Source organism: Auxenochlorella protothecoides, assembly GCF_000733215.1.
Source record: "Auxenochlorella protothecoides strain 0710 unplaced genomic scaffold scaffold54, whole genome shotgun sequence".
NCBI lineage: Eukaryota > Viridiplantae > Chlorophyta > Trebouxiophyceae > Chlorellales > Chlorellaceae > Auxenochlorella > Auxenochlorella protothecoides.
Window position 1 is genome coordinate 294390 of NW_011934258.1, and position 25772 is coordinate 320161.

General features: G+C 62.5%; 10 protein-coding genes across 10 annotated transcripts in view; 4 read left to right on the forward strand and 6 right to left on the reverse strand.

Annotated features, from left to right (window-relative positions):
* Positions 1–577, forward strand: part of F751_4739 (Serine hydroxymethyltransferase, mitochondrial) — a gene marked incomplete at both ends in the record, with an annotated part of 4249 nt that extends 3672 nt beyond the window's left edge. Inside the window, 2 exons of the mRNA XM_011400840.1 lie at positions 279–357; positions 476–577. Coding sequence (XP_011399142.1) covers positions 279–357; positions 476–577 — 181 coding nt within the window. The remainder of the gene's footprint in view (positions 1–278; positions 358–475) is intronic.
* A 596-nt stretch (positions 578–1173) lies between these two features.
* Positions 1174–2906, reverse strand: F751_4740 (Glyceraldehyde-3-phosphate dehydrogenase A, chloroplastic; the record flags this gene model as incomplete). The annotated part of the gene is made up of 3 exons (XM_011400841.1): positions 1174–1440; positions 1742–2638; positions 2832–2906. The coding sequence occupies 3 exons, from the start codon at positions 2904–2906 to the stop codon at positions 1174–1176; spliced, it is 1239 nt and encodes a 412-aa protein (XP_011399143.1).
* Positions 2907–4153: 1247 nt separating this feature from the next.
* On the forward strand, positions 4154–5532 carry F751_4741 (60S ribosomal protein L5-1; the record flags this gene model as incomplete). Its single annotated transcript, XM_011400842.1, has 4 exons — positions 4154–4168; positions 4264–4299; positions 4561–4658; positions 4800–5532. The coding sequence occupies 4 exons, from the start codon at positions 4154–4156 to the stop codon at positions 5530–5532; spliced, it is 882 nt and encodes a 293-aa protein (XP_011399144.1).
* F751_4742 (hypothetical protein) lies at positions 4423–5646 on the reverse strand (the record flags this gene model as incomplete). The annotated part of the gene is made up of 1 exon (XM_011400843.1): positions 4423–5646. The coding sequence occupies one exon, from the start codon at positions 5644–5646 to the stop codon at positions 4423–4425; it is 1224 nt and encodes a 407-aa protein (XP_011399145.1).
* An 835-nt stretch (positions 5647–6481) lies between these two features.
* Positions 6482–7074, reverse strand: F751_4743 (hypothetical protein; the record flags this gene model as incomplete). Its single annotated transcript, XM_011400844.1, has 3 exons — positions 6482–6594; positions 6735–6869; positions 7008–7074. The coding sequence occupies 3 exons, from the start codon at positions 7072–7074 to the stop codon at positions 6482–6484; spliced, it is 315 nt and encodes a 104-aa protein (XP_011399146.1).
* A 535-nt stretch (positions 7075–7609) lies between these two features.
* F751_4744 (hypothetical protein) lies at positions 7610–7994 on the reverse strand (the record flags this gene model as incomplete). Its single annotated transcript, XM_011400845.1, has 2 exons — positions 7610–7783; positions 7884–7994. The coding sequence occupies 2 exons, from the start codon at positions 7992–7994 to the stop codon at positions 7610–7612; spliced, it is 285 nt and encodes a 94-aa protein (XP_011399147.1).
* Positions 7995–9044: 1050 nt separating this feature from the next.
* F751_4745 (DTW domain-containing protein 2) lies at positions 9045–10183 on the forward strand (the record flags this gene model as incomplete). Its single annotated transcript, XM_011400846.1, has 4 exons — positions 9045–9139; positions 9243–9318; positions 9558–9957; positions 10065–10183. Coding segments are annotated over 4 exons (690 nt in total), but the record flags the coding sequence as incomplete, so codon positions are not given.
* Positions 10184–15721: 5538 nt separating this feature from the next.
* On the forward strand, positions 15722–16467 carry F751_4746 (hypothetical protein; the record flags this gene model as incomplete). Its single annotated transcript, XM_011400847.1, has 3 exons — positions 15722–15727; positions 15917–16061; positions 16223–16467. The coding sequence occupies 3 exons, from the start codon at positions 15722–15724 to the stop codon at positions 16465–16467; spliced, it is 396 nt and encodes a 131-aa protein (XP_011399149.1).
* Positions 16468–16760: 293 nt separating this feature from the next.
* Positions 16761–19597, reverse strand: F751_4747 (Metal tolerance protein C4; the record flags this gene model as incomplete). The annotated part of the gene is made up of 7 exons (XM_011400848.1): positions 16761–16957; positions 17163–17315; positions 17561–17692; positions 17837–17965; positions 18177–18356; positions 18608–18858; positions 19101–19597. The coding sequence occupies 7 exons, from the start codon at positions 19595–19597 to the stop codon at positions 16761–16763; spliced, it is 1539 nt and encodes a 512-aa protein (XP_011399150.1).
* Positions 19598–20112: 515 nt separating this feature from the next.
* Positions 20113–25158, reverse strand: F751_4748 (RRP12-like protein; the record flags this gene model as incomplete). The annotated part of the gene is made up of 9 exons (XM_011400849.1): positions 20113–20313; positions 20437–20682; positions 21801–22259; positions 22422–22545; positions 22898–23002; positions 23301–23446; positions 23807–23975; positions 24125–24255; positions 24520–25158. 9 exons carry the CDS (start codon positions 25156–25158, stop codon positions 20113–20115), a joined length of 2220 nt encoding a protein of 739 aa, XP_011399151.1.
* Between the last annotated feature and the right edge of the window lie 614 nt (positions 25159–25772).

Genomic DNA, 25772 nt, shown 5'->3' on the forward strand with positions numbered 1-25772 from the left:
GGGGCGGAGGAGAAGAGGGGGGAGGTTGGAGGGGGAGAAAGGGATGAGAAGTATGAAGGCAGAGATGTCCACATGAGGCAGCGGATGTTGCGTGCAGCAATCAGGGCTGGAGTGCACATGAGTGACCTGGCATGCAGCTGTCTGTGTTACACACTCACACCTGATGGAGTTCCAGGAGCGAGGCGCTCCTGACGCATCTCGACATGAGCCAGCTCGCTGCTGCACGTTCATGTCGTGCCCTCCCACCCACCCCTTCTCCCACTCTTGCACCCAACCAGGGGAGTCGACATTGCCAAGGAGCTCAAGGGCAAGCACGGCCCCAAGCTGAAGGATTTCCGTGATGCCCTGGCCACCGATGTGAGGCCTGGGATGGGAGAGGGGAATGGTGACGGCATGGCTGTGTGTTCCTCAGAACCTGTCCCCAGCCCAGAGCATGCATGACCCCCTCCCCCCCCCCGGCCCTATCACTGAGCAGGTGCCACCCCAGATCCAGGAGCTGAAGGAGGAGGTGGAGGCGTTTGCCACCCAGTTCCCCACCATCGGCTTTGAGAAGGCAGACATGCGCTACAAGGACTGAGACCATGAAATTGGACGGGGGAAAGGGGGCATGCTCTGCGAACGCTGATGTGTGGAGGCGTGCCCTGCAAGCCGTCGTTGCTGCTCTCTGTGTTGATGCCCGTCGTGATGCATACGAGATGAGGGCTGACGCAGCCCGGCCGGCTGGCTCCCCAGTGATAGGACAGTGATGATTCAATTGTGTAAGATGTGCCCCTGGAGTCGAGGAGGCGCTCTCACCCCTTGGTGTTCAAAAGGGTGTGTGGTAGGGGTGTGAGCTGGCCTCACGACTGGGTGCTGTTTGATAAGCTTGGATGTAGGTCATGGAGTCACGCTCCGCAGCACGCCGGTCCCTGCTCAACCTATGTCCCCACCCCCATCCTGCACAACCCTTGTCAAACACCATCGACACAGTTGCCATCCCTTTGCGCGCTGTGCTTTGACCTTACATACAGCAGGGTGAGATGCCACGCGACATCCAGCAGGGGTACGGCAACGAATGTCTGATCTTCTCGCGGACAAAAAGAATGGATGGGCGCACCAGACCGGGGCAGGGGCCCCGAGGGACATGGAGCGAGTCCAGGTGCCCGACAGAAGCATCTCCCCCGCCCCTCCAGCTCACTCCCACTTCTGGGCGACCAGTTCCGCCAGGTCCACCACGCGCTGGCTGTAGCCCCACTCGTTGTCGTACCAGGCGATGACCTTGACCATGTCGTCGCCCATGACCATGGTCAGCGCGGCGTCGATGGTGCTGCTGACGTCGGTCATGCGGTAGTCGCAGGACACCAGGGGCTCGTCGGACACCGCCAGGATGCCCTTCAGGTAGCCCTCGGAGGCCTCCCGGAAGGCGGAGTTGACCTCCTCGGTGAACGTCTTCTTCTCCGTCTGTGGTGGCGAATTGGAAAGGTTGCTTTTTGGGGATTGGGGTGGGGGAGGAGGCATGGGTGTGTAGGCCAGGACGGCGGGATCCATACTCTTAGGGTAACAACCCCACCAGCTTCTGGCAGAGGTAAAGACCATCAGACCACTGCCCACAGACCAGCACACCGTGCGAAAGCTCCAAGTCATCAAATCCACACAAGCACTTTCCCCTTCCCCCAAACTTGTTATTCCCCCCCAGGGCCCGCCCAATCGCCCCCCAGCTTTCCCAGGCCCCCTCCCCCCAAAAAAATAAACAAAGGCACACCTGGATGACGAGGTCCACGACAGACACCGTGGGCGTGGGCACACGCAGGGCCACGCCGTTCAGCTTGCCCTTGAGCTGCGGCAGCACCAGGGCCACGGCCTTGGCCGCGCCGGTGGTGGTGGGCACGATGTTCAGCGCTGCTGCGCGTGCGCGGCGCAGATCGCGGTGGGAGGCGTCCAGCAGCCGCTGGTCGCCAGTGTAGGAGTGGGTGGTGGTCATGGTGCCCTTCACGATGCCGAAGCGGTCGTTGAGCACCTTGACAAAGGGCGCCAGGCAGTTGGTGGTGCAGGAGGCGTTGGAGATGATGTCGTCGGAGTTGGAGTACTGGTCCGCGTTCACGCCCATGACGTAGGTGGGCACGTCGGAGCCCTTGGCCGGCGCGGTGATGATGACCTTCTTGGCCCCCGCCTGCAGGTGCTTGCTGGCGCCCTTGCGGTCCACAAACACTCCAGTCCCCTCGATCACCAGGTCCACGCCCAGCTCGCCCCAGGGCAGGGCCAGGGGGTCGCGGGAGGAGACGACGCGGATGTCGCGGCCGTTGACGGAGAAGGTGCCCTCGCCCGAGATCTTGATGTCGGCGTTGAAGGTGCCCATGGTGGAGTCGTACTTGAGCAGGTGGCTGGCCTGCTTCACGCCACCGGAGTCGTTCACGGCCACGATCTCCAGCAGCGAGTCCTCACGCCCCTCCACGCAGCGCAGGAACTGGCGGCCGATGCGGCCGAAACCGTTGATGGCCACCTTGATCTTGCGCTGGGCGGTGGTGGTCATGCGCGTGGTGGAGCCGGAGGAGGAGCTGCGGGTCTGGACCGCGGCGCGGGACTGGAGGGTGGGGGTGCTGGGGCAGCCCAGGGTGTGCCGGGACAGGCCGGTGTAGGCCGGGCCGGCGCTGGACACCCGCTGCATGGGGCAGGTGGGGTTGGGTGGGTGGGTGAGGGGGGTGCCACGAAGGGGGGCTCGCCAGGCAGAGCATGCTGCGGGCATGGCCCCGTCGCTGTCCTGTACATGAGAGTAATGCTAGGATTCGGTTGAGGCCGGAGGGACCCACGCCCCTGATCGGGGCCGTGGGGGCCCCGTCACCGAAGCCTCGTACCTGTGCTGGGCTGGCCCGCCCATGGGGTACCGCACGCGCCGTGAGGGACGCGGGGTGAGAACACAGCGCCTGCATGCCGTCGACGATGGTTGGATGGAGGGTGGGGGGAGATGGACCGAGGAATGGTGACCTGATGGGCGTTGCTGAAGCCTATCCATCATGGAGGGGGACCCCGATGCGTGCGACCCGGGAAATTTATCACGTGCATGGGGCGCAGGGGCATTCGCATGTGCAGCAGCACCCCATCCGAACTGATTCTGATGGACAATCTTCACAGGTACCAGGAGAGGAGCTATTGATCAGCTGATGAAAGGCCTGCTATGCTGGGTCGTGCACAGCCCGACAAGTGCCTCTTCCACCTCATCAGAGGCTGCTGACGAGCCTCTGGAGTGCACGCTCAGAGGGCTACAGGATGGTGACTGTGTCCCCAGAGCTGACACATGGCGGCGATGAGACGCTACAAACGATGATATTTTATGCTGCATTGTTTTGTGAAGGCACTTTGCCTGATTGATCACTGGAAAGTGTCAGTGTGTGCTCCTGTTAAGACATTGCACAACTGCGTGACTGCTTGCGGTGTCGAGCCAGCTTGCTCAAGTGTAGCACTTCCAATCCCTCGTAATTTCGTCACTCCTCCTGTCATGCCAAGCCCCTTCATCACCTCAACATCTAGAGGTGCACCCGGTGTCCTCTAGTTGGCGCATTGGCACTTGGAGGTTAGAAAGATAGTCAGCCTCCGGCATGTACGAAGACTCTTGTCAAGCAATTCCTGCCAACACTATTTCTGGATTCGATTGTGCTGATGTATGTGGCAAATCGCTCACCAGCTTCAGAGCTGGTCTGGGTTCAGAGCTGCTGGTCACGGCCGACGTAACCGTCCTATCAGTGCTGGGGCCGCAGGTCTGATGGTCATTCTTACCGCCTCTTGAAAAAGGATAAACGACTGCACACATCGCACTATACTGTCAGCTCTGCACAGAAGTGACAGGCCGAGGCTCTCCAACACGAGCACCAAGGACCAAGCAGGGAAAGCTTGGTCTTCCACTCAGGCAGACCCTTCACATGCTGGATACAAGTTCCCAGTTTGTCTTGCGGACTGCACTGTCCCAAGGACCCCTGAGCATCACACCTTCTCGCGCCCTTGAGCGTCGCATGCTGTGTTGTCGCTGTAAAGGTAGGTTCCCGGGTCGACTGAGGTCTGCCCAAGCCGCCCCGATGCCACCCGGGCGTGGTGTTTACGCCCGTGGCCCGGCGCACCAACCCTCTTTGGCCCGCACACGCGAGGCAGACTGTAGGAACCTGGCCTGAGGGCTCTTTGCAAGATGCCGGCCGTCAAGGTGTGCCCGCCATCGGACTTGCGGCACAGGCCTGCCTGGCTCGACAGCAGCAGAACGTTCGCTAACTCCCCATCCCCTCCCCCTTCTCGACACAGGTGGTGAAGAACTCCGCCTACTACTCCCGGTACCAGGTGCGCAGACCGGCCTCGTGCTCTGGGGGTGGGGCCGGAGGTATCCCGGCGCCTAGCGCGGGGCATTCATTCCTAAGAACACATGCACCCGTGCGGCGGGCGTTCAAGGGCATGGCTAGACTACTATGAATAGCGTGGTCGTTGCCACCGCGATGCCGCACGGCCGCAGGCTGCTGCCTGGGCAGCGGTGTCTCTCGCTGGGTCTTCCCGTGGGGAGTCCACCCTTGGCCCAGCATGCCACCCTGCTGCCCCCTCCCGCAGGTCAAGTACCGCCGGAGGCGTGAGGGAAAGACCGACTACCGCGCCCGCCTGAGGCTGACCACCCAGGACAAGAACAAGTACAACACCCCCAAGTACAGGTCGGTGGGATGACGGCTGGCCGACCCTGTCACCTGGAATCAAGGGATGCGTCAGTCTTCCCCCCTGCTGCCCAAGCACCCCCCTCCCCTCCACACCTGCCCAAATCACCCTCTGCCCCCCCCTCCCCCACTCGCGCCCAGGTTTGTCGTGCGCTTCACCAACTCCGACGTCATCTGCCAGATCGCGTACGCCACGCTGGCCGGCGACGTCGTGGTCTCCTCCGCCTACTCCCACGAGCTGCCCGCCTACGGCCTGACCACGGGCCTGACCAACTACGCGGCCGCCTACGCCACGGGCCTCCTGCTGGCCCGCCGCGTGCTGACCAAGTTTGGGCTGGATAAGGCGTATGAGGGCAACACAGGGGATGTGGGCGAGGACTACAACGTGGACGCCGCGGACGAGGGCCCACGCCCCTTCGTCGCGCTGCTGGACACGGGCCTCAAGCGCACCAGCACCGGGTCCAAGGTCTTTGCCGCGCTGAAGGGCGCCCTGGACGGCGGCCTGGACGTGCCCCACTCCGACAAGCGCTTCGTCGGCTACTCGCGTGAGACCAAGGAGCTGGACTCCGAGGTCCTGCGCAAGTACATCCTGGGAGGCCATGTGGCGGAGTACATGGAGTCGCTGAAGGAGGAGGAGCCGGAGAAGTACGAGCGCCACTTCTCGCGCTACGTCAAGGCCGGGCTGGAGGCCGAGGGGCTGGAGGAGCTGTACACCTCGGTGCACGCAGCCATCCGCGCCGACCCGGTGCAGAAGCGGAAGGAGCGCAAGGCGCCCGCCGACAAGAAGGCCTGGAAGGAGTCCAAGCTGACGTACGAGGCGCGCAAGGAGAAGCTGAAGGCCAAGCTGGCGGAGCTGACCGCCGCCGACGAGTAGGGCGATGGCGGCGGGGCCTGTGCTCCGCGTGTGTCCTGTAACGCAGGACGCTCTGGTCGGCACGGGGGAGGCAGTGGGGGGGGGCAAGGAGTGGTAGCGGGGTGGAGTCCTCATGGAGGTCCTCAGGCGACGGGGAGAGGCCTTGGGGTCGGGGTCTGGGGAGCCAGAGGCGTGGGACAACCCAAGAAGGCAGGGGCGACGAGGACGAGATGGGTAGCAATGGAAGCAAGGTCACAGCGCCTGGGAAAGCACTCCGGGGTAATGCACGCTGTTGGAGGGTCTGCAAGGCTGGGCAGTGCTGGGCGCAGGCATGCCAGGGACGTCATAGCGTCTGGCTTCTGGCACTTCCGCTGCTTTGACCCAGAGCAGGGGCAGCTGGCGGGGCAGGTAGATGCTGGAAAGACAGGATGCATGCACACTACAGGTACTCCACAAGATTCTCTCTGGAGCCATCTCAAGCAGGTCAATGTGCGGATCGTTAGGTGGCATTGGACACAAACATGGTAAAGCCCCAACGTCATGTGGTGCATGCCAAACGGTTGCGGCCCTATGACAGGGACATCCTGGATGCCGTTGCAGAGGAAGTCGACAAGCACACAGGATCATACCGAGCCCCCATCCTCTCTTTTCCTCGGTCCCAACTGTATAAGAGTAGTACCAGCGCCATGTTACACATGTTCAGGGTAGCCATGATCAGCCAGGAATCAATCACCAGGACATCGGGCCCCAAATATCTGTAGCAGCAGGTGTGCTAGAGCGCCATGCATTCTGGGAAGGGTGCTGTGCTGGAGCCAATCATCAAAGGGGAACAGAGACAGGGTGACTAAATGCGAGGAAATGAAAGGCACGATGCGAAGCTGCGGAGGGTAGGTTGGGGGGGCTTGTCCCGGTGAAACTCAGCTCCAGGCTGATCCGGGGGCCACGCCACTCAGGGTCTCGCATCTCGCATCTAGTCGTCGAACTCGGCGGCCGGGCCCTCGACCTCCGGGGGGTCCAGGGTGAAGATGGGCTTCTTGCCCTTCTTGAACTTGAAGAAGTCCTTGTGGCCATCATGGAGAGAGTCTGCGACGGGAGTGGGAGGGCAGATCGTGAGTGCATGGAATAGAATGCCGACACCTCGCTCGGCGAGCACGACCGCGCTGGCGGGTCGGAGCAGACCCCAGCACGGCCCCGAAGCCCATGCTCACTGGCCTCATGCTCACCGATGAAGCCCTGGAACTCCTCAGACAGGTTGCCGATGAAGGCATCGAGCGAGTCGGACAGCTCGCCGTGGAAAGTGTGCTTCGCAATGGTGTCGACGACACCCTTTGGGCCCTCGCCGTCGGCGAGGAGCTTGCCTGGGAGAGCAAGAGGATGGCAGAGCATGAGGGGGTGCAAGTTCTATAGGTCATGTGGGTCGAAGCAAAGGAGCAGCAGCATACGTGCAAGCACGCTGGCCGGCGAGCATAAGTGTCCCCCTCACTGCTGCAACTTACGAGACACTGCGGACGCCACCAGCATTGAGGCGAAGAGCACGAACAGAGCACCTCGTGCCATCTTCATGGTGGATGTGTTGTGTGTGCGGGGTGTGAAGAGGGCCCTGGTGGTGCGGAGGTGGGGCAGCTTCGTATGGGCAGGGTAGGCAAAATGAGAATTGTGAGTTCCATCCCGTCGCCCGGCGTTTTAGTATGCCCCATGCCCCCGTTGCTTGCAAGTGTTCGATTCCCCTAGTTCTGCTCGAATGTCGTGCTCGAATGGAGGCGATGTCCCGATGATGGTCGACTTCCCGATGATCCGACGAGCTCGAGGCTCGACGGGCGCGCGCGCGATTGCGCATCATGCTTTGCTCGAGGCCACAGAAGCTTTCACCCGTACACTTGTTCGGGGTGCAGGCTGTCACACATGACTTTACAGCAGTCGAAACAGATCAGTGGGAGGCGTCTTGATGTGCAACAATTCCCGTGTGCGTCACAGGCACAGTAAACTTCTCAGGTACATGGTGAAATGCTGAAGCTTTCGTAAAGTGAGGTAGATTCGTCGGATCGGTGGCCTCTCGGCAATAAACGGAGCAGTAGCTTGGTTCCCAAAGAAAAGGGGTTCAGTACCAGCTTTCAGTCCAAGCGCTCGTGTCGCCGGCAGACGGCAGGGGCTTTTCCAGCTCTGCCTGCAGCACTTTGAGCAAGTCAGATGCATCTGGAATTGGCAGCGGCGCCTGCCAGATGCTTGCTTCCCCCTCTAGTGCCACGCTGAGAGTCTTCTGAAGCTCCAAGTTCTGCACAGTCGGTGAGGTGTGGACTCTAGGGGTATAATGGCTGGTTGGCGCAGAGCGACATGCAATAAAGGGCACACAGCACTTGAGCCAGACCGCATACCTCTTGGCCTTCTACCACCAATTTAGGGAAGGCATCCTCAATCTCGTCTGCCAGGGCGAGGAACTGGTTGACATCGCCCTTGCCGTACTCGATTACCACCTGCATGGTCATGCTCAACATTCAAATAAGACACCCGCCAACCAGGGACATTGTCAACTTGCCAGACTAATTCCAATGTCCTAAAGTCACAGTCCAAGCCAGCAATCCCTGGCTCACCGTGGTGGGTTTGGGACTGTCGAGCCTCGAGTTACACGCCTCTCTCCTCCCTGACCACGATCCAAGCAGCACATTGTGGATGCTGAATGGAATTCGAGTCCCTGCGTGCAACGGTCCTGATGTGATGGTGAAGGACAGGGATACAGCCACAAACAGGTCTCGAGATTGTTGAAAGCTCCATTGCGGTGCCACGACAACACAATGCGTCGCATACATCGAACCCTTGCCATGGTGCTTCGTCTCTGTGATAGGCTGAAGCTAAGCTGTTCCTCATGGGACACCTGGGATTCACGTTACCTGAAGCTAGGCCATAACGGCAGGCCTCCCTGAGCCGCAACATCAGAAGAGAAGCTCTAGCTTCTAAAGATGGCTCGACTTCTGCCGGGCGCCTCCCCAGCGATGAGGAGCGCACGCTCCCACTCCGAGACCCACCAGGTTCTCTTGAAGTAACCCCCTTCAGCCACGACTTTCTCCCAGCGTGTTACTGGTTCAGCTTGTTGCGGAGACCAGGGAGGTGGTCGAAGGAATGTTGTAGATCGAAAGGTATGTAGGTGGTTGACCGGATCAAGTTCCTGTGGTTCCGATCGCGCGCCGAAATCTGCTGTGCGCGCAGCACGGCTCGAAACGTGAATGAGGGGGAGCATTTGAGTACCACGAGCAGCACTACCCAGAAATAGACAAGCTTGCTAAGCCTCAATACCCAAACAATGCCGTTGCTGCCTTTGAGCAACACGAGCATCCGCGCAGAGGGCCCCGCAGTTCAGCCGAGCCCAGCACCCACCTCCAAGCGGGCAACGTGTCAGAGCTGCAGGTCAGGCATGAACTGCATTTGTGACTCTGTGAGGGTAGAGAACAGAGAGACAATCTTGTTCAGATGCTGATGGTTGTGAAGCTCAGACCAGGACAGGTACCTCAGCAGCGCTCCCGTTCTTCCTCCTCTTCAGCCGCCCAGCCAGGGTTTGCCTGTGTGCCAGCGTCCCCAAGGAAAAGTTCTGCACGGAAGGGAAGGTCATCGTGCTCCAGCACCCATATGAGGCCAGGTGAGGATACCATCAGGCCTGTGCCGACCCCAGCTGTGCTGGGAAATTCTACATATGGACAACACATGCACGGCCCTCACTCAGTCCCAATCCTCGGGTGCAGGAAGCCGCTGGGCACGGTGTCCCTGCTACGCTTGTGCCTGCAGGACATCCACGTGCTGACTGGACGGAAGTACAAGGTGATGCGAGATGCTGGTGCCTGCTCAGGCTGCCAAGCTAGGGAGGGCTCTGATGTTGGCGGCTTCATGCTCCCAGAAATAATGCACTCTCCAGCCAGCTTGTCTGTACCGGTTGAGGGGGATCTGAGACGCCCCGTCCTGACTCATGCGAGACACATGTATACGCCTCAACACCTGGCGCACGACTCACGCCACACCACCTTTTCACCTCATCGACCAACACCTCTGCTCATCCGCAGCCTTCGGAGCACGGCATCCTGACTGAGGCCATCCAGGCCGCCAGGGATGGCCTCACTCCCCTCCTGGTCCTGTTCCCCGCCCCCGGGGCCGCTCGACTGGACGGCGCACACGTCGCGCCGGGCCTGGCGGCGCGGCAAGGAGGCGTGTCGAATGAAACCGAGCTGGAGGGGCCCCTGCACTCGCTGCGCCTGGGTCAGAGGGGGGCCTACACGCTGCTGGCGCTGGACGGGACCTGGCAGCAGGCGCGGGAGATGTGGGGCGCCAGCCAGGCCCACCTCGTGCCTCCTGGAACGGCGGTGTGCCTGGCCCCCGAGGCCATCGGCGACCCGAGCGCGCGACTGAAGATGGAGCCCGCGCGGGGGTGCACCACCACCTGCGAGGCGGTGGCCGCCGCGCTGCGTGTGCTGGAGCCGCGGGGCGCCGCCGTGGCGGGCGGGGTGCTGGACCTGCTGGCGGCCATGACGCGGGCGCAGGCCGTCTGGGACCCTGCGGTGCGCGCGCGGCAGAGCGGGACGGGGGGTTGTACGCCACGGGGCGCGCGCGCTTCGGCGTGGGGCCGGGCGTGGCGAGGTGCGCTGCCGCGGGCGGGGACCAGCCCCCGCCGCCCGATGTAGACGTGGAGTAGGGTGCTGAGTCGGGCGAGCCAGAGCATGGGCGCGGTTTCACACCAAGGTTGGGGCGCAAAGGGGCGTATGAATTCCGGCAAAACACCAAAAGAAGTGTTGCCGGAGGGTGGCACGCTATCCATTGCGCCACGTCAGCAGTGAGGAGACACGCCGACGACGGGACTCGAACCCGCAACTTCCACCTGAATCCATTGAATAGCAACCAGAGCTTGTTCAGCTCGGTCGAATGTACAAATTGCCATTGTTACTCGTATAGTCACTGTCAATGAAGTGGAAAGAGTGGGGTCTTTGCCGCAGGTGTTTGAATGCCCTGTCGCACTGCTGAGGACTCCGCTGGAGCTGATAGCAAGCGCGGTGATGAGAAATTGCCATGTAATGTGATTGCTAGAGGATACTGCAAAGCCTCTAGTGCTAAGACGGCGCGGAAAAATACACCCGATCAGGCCTCGCTTGAGATTTGTGAACATGGGAGACTCGATCACATCGACGTACAAAGGAGTCCGCTCACGGAACGGCGGCAGGACGTGGCAGGTCAGACTTGCGTACTCGCTGAACGACAAGAAAGTCAGAGTCCCACTTGGAGCCCACCCCTCACAAGAGGCTGCTGCTCATGCATATGACAGGTGCAATGGTTGGCAATCTTCGGTTTTCTGCACGATCATGGCATATGGGATCAACATTGCCTGCTTGCCGTGCCTTTTCAAATTTCCATCTTTTGTGTGCACAGAGCATACTACCGGAGATCCAAAACGGTCGAGGGGGTCAACCTCCCAGAGCACATGGGCCCTGAGGTGCAAGATTACCTCAATCGCCTGACCTTCGAGCAGGTGAGACATTCAGGTATAAAGAACCAGTGGTCAATTGCGTGGGACACATATGGACAGTATTCGGTAAGAGTCCATTGCCATGTCGAAGCGGCTCTTGATCTCAGTAACATGATGGATCAGCAGGTTGTCGAGGAGCTGCAGGCAATTCAAGTGGTCACAGGGGCTTCCAGCTTCAACAATGTCGAGTTTACGGTAGGCGTCATGCGCATTAATTCGTGTGAAGGTGTGGCAAGAGGTATCACAGAATCTTTGCAATAATCAGGTGCATTCTCCTGCTGCAGGGGAACGTTTTTCGAGCAAAACTACGATTTTTAGGAGCCGGGCGTGAACGCCATTGTTTCCCTGAGGAGTTGCAAGCTGCACTTCACGCCGATCTGATGCTCACCTTGAAATTCGGCAGGTGAGACTCACAACCTTTCATGATAGAAGCCAAGTGTCGCTGCTACTGGTCTCTCATCAACAATCCCCTACACCGTAGGAATGCTCGGCGCAACTTCACATGGGAAGCACTTTCACAGATCAAGGCTGTCAATGTGCAGAAACTACTCATGCTCCATACAGCTGCAAATTCAAATGTCGTCGACATCTGCAGATCACTGAAGCAACAAGGCAAGGACCTCATTGAGCAAATCCATGCTGCGGTGCTCCTTTGCTGTCTGCATGCCACGGATAATCCACTTTCTCTTCCATCCTTGCAGTTTTGGAGGTCTCAGATGATACACTCCAGTTCCTAGCCTCAAATAGACAGAAGTATCCATCCTCGGTCTGGGAGCTGCCACCGCACGGCTCTTTCTCAGGGTTGGCATCCTCATCTCCAGTGTCCAGATTGAATGAGTCACTGGCAGGTGCAGTGGTTGTTACAAACGTGAGCGCGGGTACGATCTTATTTCCAGTTACCAGATATACGCCTCTGGACCCCCCCTCCCAACCATTACATGCAGGTGCCCTTCCTGCCAAACAAGTAGTCCCATGCCTCCCCGCCCCTGAACGTAAGGCGACGCCCAGGAGTGCAGTCAACCTCAATGAATCTAAGGTATGTATGTTCTGGCCAGGGAGACGCAGCCCTAAAGTGAGTACACCAATAATACTGCATTGTATACTACAAGCTTCTCCATGGATGTAGGGAGGTCTGAGGGCAGACTTGTCTACGGATGTGCAAGATCAACCAGATGTGGTCACGCCAGATGTCTTGTCCCCAACCACCATCCTGGATCTCGAATTCTGGAACTCCCAGGTAAGCGCTTCATCCATGCTTCAGTCTTCTTGCTGCTATGTACTTGCATGCGCAGACTGTTTTAGAGTCTTTGTCTTGCATCCTTGGACAAAAACGTGGAGCATGCATGCCTGGTTAATGTTCCCTCACACATTGCAGATATTGGTGGACGACGACATCTCCCTTGATGAATTCCCATCCGTTGTGAGTGCAGCTACCAAACACTGGCATGGTGGCACACCCTGACTTCAGCAGTCATGCCGATAAATGGCGAGTTTTGCTCAAGCACTACTATAATGACCAGTCCATATCCTTTATCTAACCACGCCTCTTCTGAGCTGCAGGCCAAAGATGTCCAAGAGGGGTCCGAGAACACTTCTCCAGCAGGTAACAAAGGATGACAGCACCTGCATGTAACACAGGTGTGCTTCACCTGACCTAGCATGCAGTCACCTGACGTCACTTCACATTCTGTCACAGGAGTGCCTTACGCCTTCCTGGAGAGGTACAACAGCACTCTGATTAGACTCCACGGAGCACTTTCTGGTGAATCAAGGCCAACTGACTTATGAGATTGGGAGGGTGGGCCTGGTGCTTGCCATCGGAAGAAAACACTGCGCATCGCTGCGAGCCTCATGCTTGACTCAGAGCAAGCTGACCCACATTGCCACAACTCTGCCCACCACCTTATCATGCAGGGACGGGTGGCGCCCTGCAGTCTTGTGAGGAAGACGACGGCGTGGAAGATGGCACGGATGTGATTGATCGCTTCAAGGTGTGCGTCAGCTCATGGCCTGTTGTCATATGTTGCTTTTGGTCCGACTGAACTGGAAGGAGGGTCCTGACATTCCGTTACAGATGCTGGCTCCCGGCTCCCTTCCTTCCTGCTCCCTGCCAAGCCCAAACCCTCCCCCACCACACCCTGCACACAGCAACTCCGTGCCTGGTTCTTCAAAGAGTGGCCTCACTTCCATGATCGCCTGGGCAGCTATGAAGACCGTGCGTGGCTTCGTGTTTGGGCCTCGTGTAGTTTCTGCATGCTGAAGTCCTTTCTCACCAGATCTCTCAGTACACACCTTTCTCACGCTCCCCCTGGATGACCACTCCTCCGCCCTTGTCAGCCGAGGAGCACGACCTCTACCTGATGAGCATGAACAAGATGCGGCGCATCTTCGACCCAAACTTCACCGCCTGCTACTCGGATGATGATGTCGGAGGAATGCCCGACCTTGAATCTCACACAGGAGTGAGTTCAGGCGATTTGCAATGTATCATAGGAGGGGAGGGCATGCGGGACGACGCAGCTTGTCTTGGCTGCATGATTCTCATGAGCGGCGAGCTCCAGCCTGCACATATGCTGTGCGGACGTCCTCATGCCTTTCTGCATTGGTAGACAGTGCACCGGGTGCTCAAACACCTTTTTATGAGATCCCACAGATGGATGTTGATGGAGACCATTGTGATGGCATGATCATTTCACCAGAATCAATGGACCTGGGATCAGACCTGGCCCATCAGCAGCGAGTAATGCATATCCTGGACAGCATTCGTGCCCTAGAGCAGGTGGGCCTGGGTCAGCATACTCCTGCCTTGGCACGTACAAGCGAACAGGTCTGCTCCTGATGACGGTGAGGCGCACAACTCACACCATCAACCCACACATCCAACAGGGGTTAGAGGAACGTGGGAGGGCCCTTCCGGCCTCTTCCTGCCATGACATCAGGTGTGCCTTGTCTGGTGCGCGGTGGCGGCTCTGCATCAACATATTTCAGGTCGACAACCTCCATTTGGGAGATGTGCACACCCAGTTTAACCACTCCAAGACCAGCATCGGCTGCTTCTCAAGCCGGATGCTCGTGGAGCCATCCCATCATGCAAATGCCTATCAACCCTCCCTCGCAGGATGCCCAGAGATGGTGGTGGCGGTGATGCGGGTGACTCCCTGGAAGGCGTCTTCCCCGTCCCAGCAGGATCTGTAGACGAGGTGCTGCCTGAAGTGCTGGCCATGGCCAAAGCGTCAGCAGTGGAGCTCTAGATCCCAGCCAGCGAGTCAATCTCCTCCTGTTGCTGTCCTTCGTCAGGATTTACTACCAACTCATCTTTGAGGCTCCATTGCAGCCAACCCAGGCACTTCAGGCAACACACGGAATGCACACTGCATCGTGGCATGCATGTCCATTTGTTCCTCATGAACGACGACGAACCGCGTCTTCCACCCAAACGAGCGATCACCCTCAAAATGATCAACATTACTACGACGAATTCTCAGGCTTCCTCAGGCATTACGTTCCCTGTCCATCCAACTTGGCGACCTCATTGAATGCACATCCGGGCCCCTGAAAATCCACACGTATCGTGAGCTTCTGACAATCGCTTAGCTTCTGATAAGGGAAATACATCTTTTAAAAGCTATCACCATGATGCTCAGAGTGGCTTCAGGATGCCTCTACAGCATGGGCAAGGTTCACAGCAGATACACATGCAGCAAGCAGTCGCTCGTCTCACTGCATTCAGTTACTTCTCGAACAATGCGGTATGATCAAAACTATGACATCCGTATAAATGGCAACATTGCAGAGTAATGTTCTCTGGGTCGTGCAGAGGAGTTTGCAGGTGTGACACCAGTCCTCTGCAACCGGGGCAAGAAAACTGCAAGATATCTTCGATCTGATCACTCTCCGCATGCAACGGAATCCACATCATGACGCCAGACGCATGCATATGTTGTCGGTAAACAGCATCGACTACAGAGTTCGTTTCTTGAAGGTTCCTCAACGTGACGCCATGGTTCTGCTGAGAACAACAGTGACGATGGGCGGGGTGGCCAGGTGCCCTTACCCCCTGGTCGCTCCCATGCAACGACAGGGCTTGCGACAGTCAACACAACTCACAAGGCCGCGCACGACTCGTAATGGAACGAGGACGTCCATTAAATTCACATTGTGTCGGTAAGAGGAGCGGCGCCCGGTCCGACTCATATGTAGGTGCATGCAAAACTCCATGGACTGGACGTCCCTGATGAGAACCCATGCCCTGTCATGTCCGCGATGCGCGCACAGATCCACGCAGGACCCTGTGTCCGAGCTCTCCGATGAGGAGCTGGAGAAGCAGCTTGAGAAGTTTATGCAGGAGCAGGCAGCAAAGGAGGGCGGCCTCGCTCAAGCCCCTTCCGCAGCGACATCCACAGGGCCACCTGTGCAGGAGAAGGTCCCCAAGAAGGCACGCTGGCCAGGAGGGGTTGAAGTCAAAGCTCTTGGCCGTGGAGTTTGGGGGGCGATGTTCTTTGTCATTCGTTTTGGCAGCCTCTGGGCTGGTGCTATCGTAGTTTTCAACTTGCTCCCATCTCTGAAACAACTTTGCAGACAGCTGCGCAGTTCTGCCAGGACATTGTGGATGTGCTGAGGCGATTGAAGAAAGAGCGCGATATGTCCCTCACAGAAGTCAGGTTGACGGTGGCGGTTGAGGATCCGAGGGCGAGGGAGCGTCGCTTGATGGGGATGGAGGTGCGAGAGGCAGGTGTTTGAGTGGGGCGGACACCCTTGTGTTTGGTGGTGCAACCAATTCCTACACCTTTGCGGCACAATGGAAGTCGCCCAGAGCCTCCCACCGATGGCCTGCTCCGTTCAGCGACGCCATGCGCCACCTCCCCCCAACCCCCTCCCTGCCGCAATCATGACCGCCCCATTTTCTAGGATAGCAGCGGCGTGTCGCGCGAGGAGTTGGCCGCTGCGCTGGTGGAAATTTCAGAGGGCAAGGTCCCCAGCGACTTCAGGGTGCTGCAGGAGCTGCACCGGGAGATGACGACCTGGCCAGGGCTGGACGAGGATGCTACTCCCGGTGTGCGGGAGGTGACGAGTTTGCCCTGCATGGTGTGGCTACATCTGGGGTGTGCCCCATCCTGGGCCCCCCCCTCGTTCCTTGATCAAGCAAAGGAGATGTGATCCTCCCACGTCCCATGCACCCTCACGGTGCCACCCCCTCTCCCATCCACGGGACAGGCAAGGTGACGACGGAGGACCTGCGGCCCCAGATGACCCCGGCGGCGGAGGAGGCAGCCGCGGCGTGGCGCACCTCGCCCAGCCCCAGGCCGCCCGTTGGCCGCGGCACCTCCCAGGAAGCTGCCGGCCCGCTGGACCTGTTGCCCGACTGGGTGGGGTACAGCGCGCTGTACCTCGTCTCCATCGCGCCCGTGCTGATCGCCGTGGCGGCCATCGCCATCCTCTTCTACAGCTCCCTGCGCTGAGTGCTGGGGAGTCCTGCCTGATGCTCTGCCCGTGCCCAGGCCGTCGTCCCTGTGTCTACCAGTGTGCAGTGCAAAAGTGGGATTCATGCCGTATGCCAGAAGTGGTTGGGCAAAATCGGTGGTTGCTGAGCAAAAGGAAAGTGTTGGGGAGGGGGGAGGGTGCTCCCTTGCACAGCCTCACCGGGCCGTCGTCATCGCCGGTCGCCCTCCGGCGCATCCCACCCCCTCGATGTCGCGCCGCCCCTCCTTCGCCTGCTCATCAGACACCTGTGGCCGCGCTTTCCTCCCCCTGCTCACGGCGCCTCAGGGTCTGTGGGGCGCAGCACGGTGCTCAGCGGGGCCATCACGGCGATGGAGGCCTGTGCCATGGCCTTCTCGGCCCGTCCCTTGTCGGTCTCCAGGTCGACATACACCAGGCCCGGGACCATGGCCTTGAGCTCGCTCTCCAGCCGGTCAATCTCCTCGCCCACGGTGCGAATGACGCCGCGCCCTGAGGTGGTGTGAAGGTGAGAGGGGTGGGTTGCTTGGGGTGGGGAGGACCGCCTGCAGTGCAGCTCCGAGCCCTGCATGCCGAGCCGCAGGCGCCGAGCGGCCACCCTGCAGCACGTAGGAGACCTCCCGGCCACTGCCGCGACGCGGCACCAAACCACTGGCCTTCGCTCTCTCCTCCCACATCCAAGCCTGCACCCGCGCACCGAACGACATCATGGCCTGGTCCATGTCCTCCTCCAGAGCCGTCCGGCCCTCCTTGTCCTCCAGGCTGCAGGCCTGGGCCCGGATGCCGTCATAGACCTTGGCCCGGCCATGCTCCCGCAGGTACCGCCTGACGATGATGTCCCCCGACCACTCTGCAGCGCGGGGAGGATCGCAGGTGTGACGGGATCGGTAAGCTGGTCGGATGCAGTACGAGGGAAGAGCACCGAGCAGACAGGGTCTGGCGCCGGTGGATCCCGCGAGGAGCTCCTGGCTCAGCGTCGAGCGGAGCTGTGACCCTCATCAGGCGGCAGCACTTCCCCATCCACAGGCCACCCCTCTTCCCAGCCTCTCCATCTCCTGCATTGGCATCAACCAGTTCAAACACCAGCCGACTCACGGATCTCGGCCTTGAAGCGGTACACGCCGTCCCCCATCTCCTCCGACTTGGGGTCGATGACGTTGAGGACTACGGGGTCCTCCACCAGGTGCTTCACGATGCGCCCATGTGTCTCCGGGTCCATGGCCTGGCCTGCACAGGTGCGGTGGCATTGGACGGCGGGTCGGCAGCGACTTGTGTGCTCGGGTAAACGGCGCGACAACTGATGGCAGGACTCATTGAGGTTCCGAGCCAAGAGCCTCCCGCGTCAGACCCAACCGCACCGTCGCTGCCTACCCCTGAGGAAGCGCATGTTGTTGCGGATGAGGGCCATGGCAATGCCGCCCATGAGCAGGCCCACGGAGATGGAGCCAATGGCGTCGTAGTAGGCCAGGCCCGTGACCCAGGAGCAGTATGTGGCCGTACCTGCACGGATCATGGCGGGGAAGGGCGAGAAACAAGGATGGTACCACAGGGTGAGTCTAGGTCAGAGGTGTCGCTCAATGGAGGATAGCAGCTGCTGGGCCACATGCACTGTTCAGCATCCCCTTACACCTGCCTGTTAACCTCCACGACGACCAGCAACAACGATTCATGACTGTACCACCACCTCCCTAACCCCGGCCTGGGCACCGACCTGCGATCACCAGGCCAGCCACCGCCCCCGCATCCTCCGCGAATACGGCCGCGGTGGTGGGGTCCCTGCCCCTCCTCAAAAAGCCCCAAAAGGTCTGGCCCTGCTCCTTGGCCCCGATGCGGATGTTCTGGAGGGCGATCCTGAGGGAGTACACCTCCGCTGCGCATGACGCCGCCAGCACTACATGGCATCATATGGGTGGGAGGGGGGGGGCATGTACAAATGTCAGCAAATCCAATGGCATACTGATACATGGCGATACAGCATGCGTCCCCCTGCCTCTGATAGCCGCTGGCTACCCAGCTACATGTGACCATAGGCCCAATACCTCCCCGACTTTTTGGGCGCTCACCACCGCTCTCCCTTCTCATCCCCAGCAAGGCAATCCAGTCCCACATGTCCTCCCCACCACACCAACCAAGCTTCCTCACCTCCCAGACTCCACACCATGTTTTCCAGCTGCGGCGGATCGAAGAGGGACTGGATGCCGTGAACCACCGCCGCCCCAGCCCCCAGGCAGAAGATTCCCACCGCCGACATGAGGGCGTAGATGTACTTCTCCTTGTGGAAGCCGTAGGGGTGCTGCTTCGTGGGCGCTCGGCGCGAGAGGTGCAGCCCCGCTCGGAGCAGCAGCTGATTCATGACGTCGGCCATGCTGTGCATGGTCTCAGCCAGCAGTGCGCTGCAGGTCGGTGGGAGGTGGAAGGCGAGGAATTCGTAATCTGCCCAACTGCACAGATAGCGTGGCAGGCGCTGGGGCAGCAGGGGCAGCCTGCTCCTTGCAATCCACTCATACAGCACCAAGCTCTCATTGAGCATGCACCTGTGAGGGCCCACAAGCATGTGTGCCCGAGGCTCTCCTGTTCATTGGGCATGATGAGCAGACCTTGCCCACAAAAGCTCCAGCCCCGCTTCCCCCCGTACCCGCTGGAGGTGACGAACCAGGCGCCAAGCTTGGCGATCATGATGGTGATGTTGACGGCCACCGCCACGTTCACAGCGTGCATTTCGCGCTTGTGTGCCTCCGTCGGGCCCGTCGAGGGCGGGGCCTCGGGGGCCACCCGCGTGTCCAGGCTGTCCTCCTCCTCCCTGGACTTGAGGGACGTCCACCAGCTGGATGCCGAGGAGGTCAGGTTGCGGTTGGGCGGCGGGAACGCGGCGGCAGAGGAGGAGGTGGAGCAGGCCACGCGGCACGGCAAGCGCTGGAAGCCTGGCATCTGGCGGGTGGGGAGGAGTCGCCCCGTCGTCCCAGGCTGAGCGGGTGGTCTATGTATGAGACTAGAGAAGGAAGCCCGGGGGCCCAGGTGCGGGGGGCCTGCGGGCCTCGCGCACCTGCCCAAGCCCAGGGCGGGTGTCATGACTGCGGTTTCCGCCTCGAGGAACTTTGTGAGCTGCAGCAGTCGACTGGCGCTCCTACGCATGGTCGATGGGGGTTAGGGCTTGGATCATTTCCTGAATCATCCCTGGGGCTGATCGGGGGATGCGTCTCGGAGCGTCCGGGTTCGGGTGGAAGTGTGGCGGAGAAGCTGGCAGGGCCTGCGCGTCTCAGGCACCACAGGAATGCATAGGATTACAGGCAGAAATCACGAGGTCGGCGTGAAGAATAGGTACGCAATGTCACACAGGGCATGCACGGCCCTGGTTCGCCGTGAGCGACCGCGCTCTGCGAGCCAGAGATGTTTGGGCGCGAGGGTATCTTCTGGCCGTGACGGGGCCATGCCTGTCCAGGCATGTCACCCCCTGCTGCAGGCCGAAGGCCCCTTGTGCTCTGAGCCTCAGGATTGAGTGTTTGTATACACCACACAGTGTCACTCGGAACAGATATCTTACAGGGTCTCCCGGCGCCTTGCTGAGCCGGCCGCTCTGGCCACCGGATTGGGATCGGAGATGGGCTGCCTGCGTGACGCAAGCCGGTCCAGGCCTTCCTACCCCCTCCTCAGTCGCGCGCCGTCTTGGTCCTCTTTGGGCCCCGCCGCCCCGCGTTGACCACGGCGTCCAGACCCTGCTTGGCCCCCTTGGCCTTGTGCGCCCGGCGATTCATCAGCCGCCGGTCGAGGGGCCAGTAGGCGTAGGGCTCGGTGCGCCCCTTGCTCACGTCCCCGCCCGCCTTGGCCGACTTGAAGCGCTCGCCCGTGTGCTGTGCGCGGCGCGCCCCGCCCGCGCCCCGCCCGCGCGCGCTCCTGGCGGAGGCGCCGCCGGCCGACCGCGCGGCGGCGCTGCGCCCGCCGATGCTGGCGGCCAGCGAGGGCGCGCGCGCCACGGACTGCGCGCCCTTCAGCGCCAGGTCCAGCCCGCTGAAGCCGCGCAGGTCCTCGAAGTCGGAGTCGTCGGAGTCGAAGTGCTCGCTGGCGCGGCGCCGCTTCCGGCCCGCGCCGCCGGCCTCGGGGTCGTGCACGACCATGCGCCCGCCGCCGTCGCGCGGGAAGTCGTCCTCGTCGTCCCCGTCGTCGTCCGCGCCGCCACGCGCGCGGCGCCCACCGGCCGACACGGCCGCGGAGCGCATGAGCTCTCGCCCCGCGCCGCGTCCTGCAGGTCCAGCGGGTCGGCGGCGGCGGCTGCTCCGCGCCTGCGTGATGGAGCGATCGCTCCTCCCTCGGCGCCGCCGCGGCGCGAGGAGGCGCTGGGCGCCCCGCCAACCGTGGTCCCGCCCGCGCTGAACACGCGCCCCGCATCCCAGGCGGAGCGGCCCGAGGCGCGCGAGCGGGCGTCCGCCCGCGAGGCGCCGTCGCCGTCGCCGCCGTCGCCGCCCTGGCGGCCGCGCTCGTGCCGCGCGTGCGCCTTGCGAATGTGGGTCAGCAGCGCCTTGTGGGCGGCGGGCACGGCGGGCTCCACCGCCTCGTAGCCGCAGCGCCTGGCCAGGCGCTCCAGGATCATGCGCACCTTGAGTTTGAACTTGTTCTTGGAGTCCTCGGCCCACAGCAGGCAGCCCTCCAGGATGGCGGGCAGGCGGGGCACCAGCTCCTCCACGGGCAGGCGGCTGGCCACCACCTTGACAAAGCCCAGCACGGACTTGACCACCTCGCGCGCGCGGGAGCGCAGGAGCATGAGCACCGCGGGGAGGAGGTCGGGGACGAGATGCAGCAGCGCCGCGCTGAACTCGTGCAGCAGCCGCGCCAGGCCCATGACCGAGGCGGAGACCATGTGCGGCGACGCGCCCACCAGCCCGCCCAGCAGCACCGTGACCAGCGTGCCCACGCCGCCCAGGGCCGCTAGGGGCCCGGCGGCGGGGGCGGTGGAAAGTGCGGCCGATGCCCCGGCGTCCTGCAGCGCGTGGGCCAGGCCGACGAGGAGGTCGAAGGCCGCGGCGCGCGTCTTGGCATTGCCCTCCTTCAGCGCCAGCACAATCTCCCCGATCAGCGCAGACACGGTCTCCGCACGCGCCTCGCCGCGCGCCTCGGCGCGCATGGCCTCCAGCGCCGCCCATCGCACGCCGCGCAGGCGATAGCGCCGCGCGGCGCTGAGCGCGCCGGCGCCGCCGCCGACGATCAGCTCCAGCAGCGCCGCGCGGCGCCCGGGCTCGGCGAGGTAGTCGGCACGGCGCTCGCAGACGTAGGCCAGCACCTTGTACCCCTTCTTCTGCAGCGCCGGGTCGCGCGCCAGCGCGGCGGGCGCCGCCAGCTTGACCAGGGAGGCCACGCCGCGCGCGTCCAGCCCGCCAGCCAGCGCCAGCGCCAGTTCCAGCAGCGAGGCGCGGCGCTCGGGGTCGGGGGCAGCGGCGGCGGCCTCCGTTGCCGTACCAGCGCCGGTCGCTGCCGCCGCCGCCGCCTCCTTTAGCAGCTGCTGGGCCACGGTCTTGAACAGGCGCGCCACCGCGGCGGGGTCGGCCGCGCAGGCCAGCGCGCCCAGCGTGGCCTGCATGGTTCCGCGCTGGGCCGGCGGCGCGGCCAGAAAGCCGTCCAGCAGCTGGGGCAGCCAGGCCGCGGAGGCGGCGCGCAGCTCCGCCAGCCCCGCCTGGGCAGCCGCCAGGGTGTAGTGGGCAGGGATGGGGATCGCGCTGTCGGCGCCCTCCTCGTCCATCAGCAGGCCCTCCTGATCGTGACCGCTGGGTGTGGCCGCAGCGGCCACTGGGTTGGCATGACCCAGCTGCGGCAATATCAGGAGGAGGGGCGATGGCTTGTAGACGGGGAATTGACGATTCGATGCGGTTCAGCATGCTTGCGCCATTTCTCTGCGAGCACCGATGTCTCATGCTCCGTTCCTTGGACAATCCATCACATCCTCCAAACTTCCCTTCAACACCCTCACCTGTTGGCCTGCTGCAGAGTATGCGCGGCTGATGTCATTGCACAGTGTGGTGAAGGAGTTGCATACAATGTTCCGGTACTGCTCGTTGCGATGGAAGGCCTCCAGGAGGGGTTTCTCCAGCTGCCTGCGCCGGGTAGGATAGTAGGCAGGGGTGGCTAATGATAAAACAAGATTGGCTCCTGGCCCCTGATGCCAGAAATGCAGGGCAATCTGGTTGCGGGGAAACAGAGCGTAATGCAGCAATGCACAAGCAGGAGCGCCTCCCCCCGGCCTCAGTGGTAGTGACAAAATGTAAGAATCCACATCTGGGTTTCGGTTCTCAACAACGAACATTGGAATCGTCATCGGCCAATTTGGGGGTGGTTGGATCGGGAAGCGGTGCGAGAAGAGCTGCAATGGACACCCCAGCCCTCAAAGGACAATGATTGAACCAGACTGATACAATTGTGCCACCCCAAACACCCCAAAACACCCACCTCCACACCGCGCCGCCATCCTCTGCCCAGCTGACAAATGCTGGGAGGCAGGCCCAGAGCTGGGACTCCAGGGTCGCGCACAGCTGCGCCTCCCTGTCCTTCTTCCTGCGCGTGTGAGGGGGTGGGTTGGGGTGTATTTGATTGAGAGGACAGGAGGTTGAAGGCGAGGGGGCCATTCAGGGGGTTCTTGTGCTTGACATCAAGTCAAACCTCCAGGTCCAATCAGGAGTCTCACACCTGCCAAGCACTGGAAAGAAGCCTGCCAGGTCCCTGCCTGAAGATCTGACCTCATGGGGGGAGACCCACATCACCAACCGCTTCACCCCCATCACACTCATCACCCCAATCACACTCATCACCCCTCCCCCCCCTTCCCCCCCGTCCACTCGCACAACCCACGCACCCCTTGGTGGCCACTGCTCCGCGCTTCCCGATGGCCTGCGCGGTGGGCAGGAGCTGCTCGGCCCAGAAGCCCAGCTCCCCCGCGCCGCCATTCTGGCGCAGGAGCGGCAGCATCCACGTCCGCGCCTGCGCCCCGGTGCGCAGCCCCTCCAGCAGGCCCAGCGGCGCGACGCTCAGCACAGCGCGCGGGCCCAGCGTGCGCAGCGCGGCGGCCATACACTGCTGCGCGGCCAGGCGCGGCCCGTCGGCGGGCGCCGCGTCGGGCGCCGCGCCCTCGTCCGCGCCGTCGCAGAGCCCCGCGACGCGCACGACCAGCGGCGCCGCGGCCTCCGCGCCCCCGCGCCCCAGCGCCGCGAACAGGCGCGCGCAGAGGCCCAGCGCCCCCGGCCAGCCCGCCTCGCTGTGTGCCGACAGTGCCGACTCCAAGGCGGAGACCAGGGCGCGGAGGCCGCGCGGGCGCCCCGCCGCGGGGGCCTCGGCCGCGGCCCGGATCGCCGCGGCGTCCACGCAGGCCTCCAGCAGGCCGCCCAGCGTGTCTGCCGCCGCGCCGCGCACGCTGTCCAGCTCGGCGCCCAGCAGCGGGAGCAGGTACTGGAAGACGCGGGGCAGGAGGTCCCAGGTCTGCACGGCCGTGCTGGGGGTACCAGGTGTGGCCATGGTCTCCAGCCGGTGCAGCCTGGGGGCGAGAGGGTGGGAGGTTGCGCGGCTGGATGGAGTGCTGCATGGATGTTCCGTGATGCCTTGGGCACTCCTCACCCCAGAGACTCTCACGACAGCCTTCCAAGCTCCACGACACCCTGACACCCACCCAGTGGACACGCTCACCGCTTCGTGCAGACGGCGAGAAGCTGGGCGCGGGCAGCCACACCCTCCACGTCCCGCCGCTCCGCCACGCTGAGCTCGCAGGCCAGCACGGCGCGCAGGTGCGCGGCGACTTCCGCGACCCCGGTGCCCCTCTCCGGGGGGCAGCTGTGCAGCGCGACGACGACAGAGGCGGCGTGGCGTGACAGCAGCGGCTGGCGCAGGGGCAGGAGGGCGATGGCTGCGGCGGCCACGCGCGCGGCGGCCTCCGGCGCCAGCAACGGTGCGACGCGCTGCAGCGCCCCCAGCGCATGCAGCGCAGCCGCCGTGGCGGCGACAATGGCCTCCTCGGCCGCGGCGCGGCGCTTGGACCCGGCGGCGGCGGCCGCGCGCGCGGCGGCCTCCGGCCCCAGCAGCACGCGCTCGGCCTCGGCGGCCACCAGGTCGCTGGCGGCTGCCAGGGTCGCGGGACGCACGCCCATCGCCGCCAGCACCTCCTCCAGCCCCGCGTGCGCGCGGCGGCGCACCTTGGGCCGCGCGTCGGCGCAGGCGGCCAGCACCAAGCCAAAGGAGGGCAGCGCGGCCGGCCAGTCAGCCGGGTCGGCGGCGGCCAGCACCTGGCACAGCGCGCCCAGCGCGGGCCTGGCCAGCTGCGCGTCGGTCCCTGCGCCGGCCAGCAGGCCGCGCAGGAGCGCGCTGGCGGGCGCGAACTTGGCGCGCAGCACGGGGTTGGGCACGCGCGGGAGCAGGGAGTTGAGGAGGGTGGCCATGCCCGCCAGCAGGGGCGGGGAGCGGGCGACGTCGGGGCGCTCCAGCGAGGCCATGGCCGCGGCAAAGAGGGCGGTGGGGGTGGGGTCCAGGCCCTCCTCCCGCACCACCTCCAGCAGGGCGGAGGCGATGGCTAGCAGCTGTCGGCTCTCGGGCTGGCTGGAGTGGGAGTGCTTGGCCCGCAGCTCCGCGATGAAGGCGCCGTCACCCCGGATGGAGGGTGCGGTGGGCCGAGAGGAGGGGTGGGCCGGCGCCTCATCCAGCGCACTGCGCAGGGAAGCCAGCTCCATGCTGAGACGAGACGGTGGAATTGTTTGAACTTAGCCTGGGTGCTACCCTCAGGCTCTCGCTAGGTTCAGGCTGCAGGTGAGGACCGCGGCATGGCGGCAGCGGGGGCGAGCGGCGGGCTGGAAGGGGGGCACCGAGATATTCCCATATATAAATGTGCCCTTGGAGAAGCGTGCTGCTATCTGCCAGCGCATGCAACCGTTCCTTGCACATGTCACCCAACATCTCGGGGCGCCAGCGCCGTCCCGCCACTTTGGCGGGTGCATGAAAAAGCACAGCTGTGCGGCTCATAACACACCTCCCTCTCGGCGCTCATGCCGGACACATCAGCGTTTGAAAGTCTGACATAAGATAGTCAAGGGAATGGGGGGTTGTAACGTGTTGTGATCCCGGTGCCAAGTGCTCTTATTGAGCTGGTGTGCAGAGGACATTGCTAGCTGCTTACAGCTTCGGCGCTGGTCGATGCTGAAGCACTAAAACGGCACATTTGGAAACACGTCGCAGGCAATAAATATATATAATTCAGCCTTGACTCCATCAAAGGCCTTGCCGACAACTGAACTTCCAATCACAGCAGGTGCCCTGACCTCACCACAGCTGCATTGCCCCGATGCTG